Consider the following 6,050-nt stretch of genomic DNA (forward strand, 5'->3'; position numbering starts at 1 on the left):
ACTTATGGTTTCATAAAGATGGTAGCTTGACCATAGAAATTGCTTGCAAAAGATAACTTGAATGAATAACCTTATGAATTGATAGTTTATGGTTGCCAAGGTCAATGTTAGGATGATTTACACCTAGTAAGCATTCACCCATTAGAAAGGGGTAAAGTGGATGGGTGTTCATTGAATTGATATTGTTGACTAGAGTGTTGTGACTTATATAGCATCTTAATTGCTAAACTTTGAACGTTCCGAGACATTACGGAAGGGAAAGGCTATAGCGGAGTGATTCGCATTGTTCCAGCTCTGCAGTTGAGATATGTTACGATTTATTTGAGTTGGACTTTGATTAGTTGATTGTATGTGTTATGAGATTGATAGAAGAAAGCATGTCTAGTCTTCGGGCATAATGTGTGGTTGGAATTCCTATATGCTATTGATTGAGTGATGATGTGGGCTAAATGCCATTATTCGATGTGTGGTGATCTATAATTTGATGACAATTGTGGTGAGAAGTTAATATGATCTTCTTGATGAAAATGATATTCTACTTGATAATCACTCATTAAAAGTGATGTGCTTATATATATATATATATATATATATATATATATATGTGTATATATATATATATATATATATATATGATTGAGTGATGATGTGGGCTAAATGCCATTATTCGATGTGTGGTGATCTATAATTTGATGACAATTGTGGTGAGAAGTTAATATGATCTTCTTGATGAAAATGATATTCTACTTGATAATCGCTTATTAAAAGTGATGTGACTATATGTATATATATATATATATATATATATATATATATATATATATATATATATATATATATATATATATATATATATATATATATATATATATATGACATTTGAAAGGGGTGAAGATATGATTTTGGGCACATTTGATAGGGGGTGAGGATGTGGCTAAGTTAAAGGCTCGTGATCCGAGGTAAGATTTCGGAGAAAGGGTGCATGGACACCATGGGTCCCCTGCAGGTCATAGCTATTGGGCAAAGACACCAATTAGCATGTATGTACACAAGTGATCGGTGACTGAGTAAGTGAGAATGTTGTTGTGGGGTTTATTCCATTGCTTGCTTCCGTTGACTTGATTGTTAATATTATTGGTGGACTTGATTTTAATATCATTGGTGGACTTGATTGCTAGTTGTCTGATTATGTGCTGTTGACTGGTCTGTCTATTTTATTAATTTTATGATTCATGCATGATACTAATCTTAGTCGGCCTATGATATCTACCGGTATATAGTGTTTGTACTGATACTACCTTTTTGCATTCTTTTTGAGTGCGATTGTGATTGTAGAGGCTCGCTACTCGACCTCATATTAAGCTTGAGGCCATTTGCTGACAGATTGAGGGTGAGCTTCTATCCGTGCCATGCCGCCCGAAGATCTTCCTTTATTTAATATTTATTTCCATTCCAGACATTGATGTTTATTTATTCTAGACAGTATGGATTTCCTTAGACATGTTTTGGATTAGAGTCCTTGGACGGTGACTTTCGGATTTTGGGTTATAATAGTTAGGACTTCCGCATTTACATTATTGTTTTATGGCATGACCACTTTTGACTTAATCTTGCGTTTGATTTATTGTGAACTGAATGAATTGGCTAAGTAAAAATGGACTTTGAATGAGTAGATGGTTAAGCGTATTGGTTCGCCCACTAGGAGTTAGTGTGGGTGCCAGTCATGGCGGGTTGAGTCGTGACATTAGTACACAGGGAGTACTAAATCCCTAAACAAATATTGTAATACGACAATCACAATACAAAAAGATTTGTTTTTGATAAGGTAATTCAATATATATTAATAGTATTCACGTGGCTATACTTGACACAAGGTACACAAAACATGTTGATTTATCCAGTCAGTCATCCTGATATCAGTCTTTATTTTCCTCCTCATTTTAAATTTTAAAAATGATATTCTTTGTCCGCCAAAGGCCAAAAAGTTGATGCTTATCTTGAGCCTAACTCAACCACAAAAGCTAGCTCATGAGGGGAAGATTGTCCAAGTCCATATAAGGAGACCATGTACCCTTAAACCGACTGATGTTGGATTCTTAACATCCGACCTCACGCCCAGGGCTAAACATCTAGTGTGTGAACAATTTTTAATATGGGGGCCAACATCGGAACAATGAGGGCTTGACTCTGATATCATGTAAAAAATGGATCTTGGATCTTACTCAATCCCAAAGGCTAGCTCATGAGGAGAGGGTTGCCCAAGTTTATATAAGGAGACCATGTACCCTTTAACCCACCGATATGAGACTCTTAACAAGATCATATAAAGGTCACACTTACGTTTGTTTCCATTAAAATATTCGGCCGGTTTGTTCTTTTTATTTTAACCAACCATTATGATTAATACACAAATTCATTTTGGACATAAGTTATAATGTCCCATTTACCTACTACACACACTCATAATAGAATCGATGTCCATATCAAAGAGCCGGCCGCACCCAGTTGTAAGAAAATAAAAAAATAAAAATATCAGTCTATATTAAATCTAGAGCTGTTTTTCTCTTGATAGTAACATTAGCAGTAGTAAAATAATATCGTCTAGCTTGTTGGCCGGCCAATAAACCTCTTCCTCTCCTATATAAATGTATGGTCAGGGACTACAAAATAAAAGTTAGCTAATACCAAAAGCAGGAATATATTATATATAGATAGCCCTACTTTCTTCTTAGGAAAAGCAAAAATGGTGATATTGCATACTTTATCGACAAAAATGAATGCAACAATGGTAGGGTCAGGAAAAGAAACGATAATTCTGGCACATGGATATGGAGGAGACCAGTCTGTTTGGGACAAAATATTGCCCAAACTGTGTGAGTGTTACCAGATTCTGCTCTTTGACTGGAGCTTTTCTGGATCTGTAAAAGATCATCAAAGTCTTTTTGACACTGAGAAATACTCCTCCTATGAAGCTTTTGCTGATGACTTGATAGGTCTTGTAGATGAAATGAAGTTGGATTCCTCAATATTTGTGGGTCATTCCATGTCTGGAATCATTGGTTGCATTGCTTCTATCAAAAGACCTCACCTCTTCAAGAGGCTCATCCTTGTTGCATCTTCTCCAAGGTATATCTCTTTCCTTAAATGAGTAATTGATGACTATATGCTTTTTGGAATAGTAATGATTAATTTATTCTTGATTTTCTAAAGTGATAAATTGTTATTAAAAATATTTAAAAGAGAGTAGTTATAAGCGCAATATCGCATAATCACTAACAAAGTGAGTGTTGAAAGGAGGTCTCTAAAATTATTACTTTTAATTAAAGGATAAAGGGACAAATATCCTCCTTTTTTTCCCTATAGTAATCGGAAATCAAACAAAACGTAAATTTGGTACTCGTTATAAGGACATATTTGTGTGCATGTGTGATTATTTTTCTTTTTCTGTGTATTTCTTGCATAGTTTAATTTGTTAGTTCAGATGATCCCAAGTTACTTCTTAAGTTTTGTGCTTAACACAGGAAATAAGAGTTACTATATTGCTCGGACTTTTTAAAAAAATCGACGGAAGCAGTGCATTTTCTAAGGATCTGACACAGATGCTTCATTTTTGGAGAATCCGAGCAACATAAAAGAGTTTTATATGTCATTTTAAGAGATACTCCCTTCACTTCATTTTATTTGTCATAGTTTGATTTGATACAAAGTTTAATTAAAATAAAAATGAAGACTTTTATTATGAGTATAAGTATATTTTTCAGTTCCTCAACAAACTAATAGTAGCAAACAAACTGGACCTACTTTTGCTAGGAAATTAAAATCTTGGTTTGTATTACTATATTTTGGCTAATGATTCTACTTCGCACAATCTACTGGTACAAGGCGATCGCGTAATTTCTTATGATGCATATTTATATAGAAAGTCTGCTTTACTTTCTATTCAAAAGAAAAAAAAGGATGACTTTTGAATTTGTAGATTAAAATATGTCATAATATATTTATGAGATTGTAAAACTTTTAAAGTTTTTGGTTTTAAACATGCCATAACATTTGAGTGGCTAGAAAAACTTCTTATATATTAAGAAATATAAGAATGTGCAATATTGTTTATGAAATGAACTAATTAGAGAAAATAGTTCGGAATAAAGTAAAGTGAAACGCAAAGGAAAACTTCATTCTTTGCGTTGTACCGTTTGGCAAAGGTTTTCTAAATTCTACTACCTATTACTGTGTTAAGCATTTCATTATGCCTGAAAAGTAATAATTTTAGCTGATCATGTCTTCTGGTAGTGATCAAACTATGATAACTTAATTAGTTTAGCTTTGGCATAAATAACGTCTATAGTAATGAGTGTAAAGGGTCATCATGACAGACTTTCTTTCTACTTAAGAAAGTTAAACTTCGCTTTGACTTTCTCGTACTTCTATTATTAGACCCTCCTTAATTGCTACTGCCCTCTTTCTATTCCATGTTTCAGTTTAGATGGTACTTTTTTTTTTAGGTTAATTTAAAAAAGAATGATTATTATAATGTATTTAAAATTATATAATTTTTAACTTTTTATTTTACTCTTACCATCATATTCTTATAGCTATAAAAATATCATGCGTGTTTAAAATCATAAAATGTGATGGTACTTTAATTTTAGACGTGCAGAAAGTCTTTTATTTCTTTCTTTCTTTAGACTCTTAGGGGTCGTTTGATAGATAGTCGAAATTATCCCGGAATTATAATCCGGGACTAATTTATCCCATCTATTGGGATTATTTTATACCATCTAAAAGATGGTATAAAATAATCCCAGCATAAGTGGGATAAGAAGGTATAAGCTGGGATATCCCAGCACTAATTTTTGTACCATGTTTGATACAAAAATTAGTGCTGCGATATCCCAGCTTATACCTTCTATCAAACGACCCCTTACAGAATATGTGTTTTATTTCTTTCTTTCTTTAGACTCTTACAAAATATGTGTCATCTTTCTTAAATTAATAGGTCTTTCTCCTAAACGAAACTGTTGAAAGGTAAGGTTTATTAACCTTTCTTTCTATGCACATATTGTATGGTCCTTTCTGCGTGTCTTCAGAAAAACACAAAAAAAGAATTTTGCCTAACAGCTAATTTTCCTTTTTTAAAAAATAAATAAATAAATAAATCCTGGTACAGGTTCATTAACTTGGACGATTACGAAGGAGGTTTCGAAATAGGAGAGATGGAAGAGATGTTTAAAAACATTGAGGAGAAGTATGAGGTTTGGAGTTCAAACTTTGCTCGTATAGCTGTGGATCCAAGTGATCCTCCTTCTGTTGAGAAATTTGAGAAATCATTGAAGAGAATGGGAGTTGAAGTTGGATTACCTTTGGCCAAAAATGTATTTATGATTGATTATAGAGGCATTCTTGACAAAGTTATCACCCCATGTGCCATAATCCAATGCAAGACTGATTTTGCTGTTCCAAACTCAGTTGCTACTTTCATGCACAACAATATCAAGGGAGAATCAACGGTTGAGATCATCAATACTCGAGGCCATTTCCCTCAGCTCACTGCTCATGAAGAATTCCTTGATGTCATTCATAGAGTCTTAGCTTCTTAGAACAAAGTTACTTGATGTACTTTCTTTTATTTTGGTTTTTTAATTTTGGTAGTGAAGGAAAAAGATGAACTAAGGTTAAAAGAAAAGAACAATGATCCTTTGTGGAATAAAGTATAGTAGTGATCTTGTATCCATGACCTTTCTTGGATAGAAGATGATGTTTGGTCATTGGTTAGGATGATTTGTATGGTTGCCACGGTTTGGGTTGATAGTGTTTTGAATGCATAGTTTATCAATTGGTTGCAAATGACTGGGGATTTGTGATGAGGATAAAAAACTGTTCTACCATTAGGCGTTCTTTTAGGGCTCATTTTCCTCTTTCAAATCGAAATGTTTGTTTTGCCTCGTCTTTGTTTATAAATCATGCACTAATAACAATAACATTAATCTGATAGACAAAATGGTTCAAAAATACTCTTTTCTATTTTTTTTAAAATTATTTAAAAATAATCC

At 33.1% G+C, this 6,050-nt stretch overlaps 1 protein-coding gene across 1 annotated transcript; it reads left to right on the forward strand.

Moving 5' to 3' along the window:
- Window positions 1–2,599: 2,599 nt before the first annotated feature.
- On the forward strand, window positions 2,600–5,844 carry LOC132044999 (probable strigolactone esterase DAD2). The gene is made up of 2 exons (XM_059435531.1): window positions 2,600–3,126; window positions 5,168–5,844. The coding sequence occupies exons 1-2, from the start codon at window positions 2,744–2,746 to the stop codon at window positions 5,595–5,597; spliced, it is 813 nt and encodes a 270-aa protein (XP_059291514.1). The 5' UTR covers window positions 2,600–2,743; the 3' UTR covers window positions 5,598–5,844.
- The last annotated feature ends 206 nt before the right edge of the window (window positions 5,845–6,050 follow it).

This window comes from Lycium ferocissimum, unplaced genomic scaffold (genome assembly GCF_029784015.1).
Source record: "Lycium ferocissimum isolate CSIRO_LF1 unplaced genomic scaffold, AGI_CSIRO_Lferr_CH_V1 ctg5805, whole genome shotgun sequence".
Classification (NCBI taxonomy): domain Eukaryota; kingdom Viridiplantae; phylum Streptophyta; class Magnoliopsida; order Solanales; family Solanaceae; genus Lycium; species Lycium ferocissimum.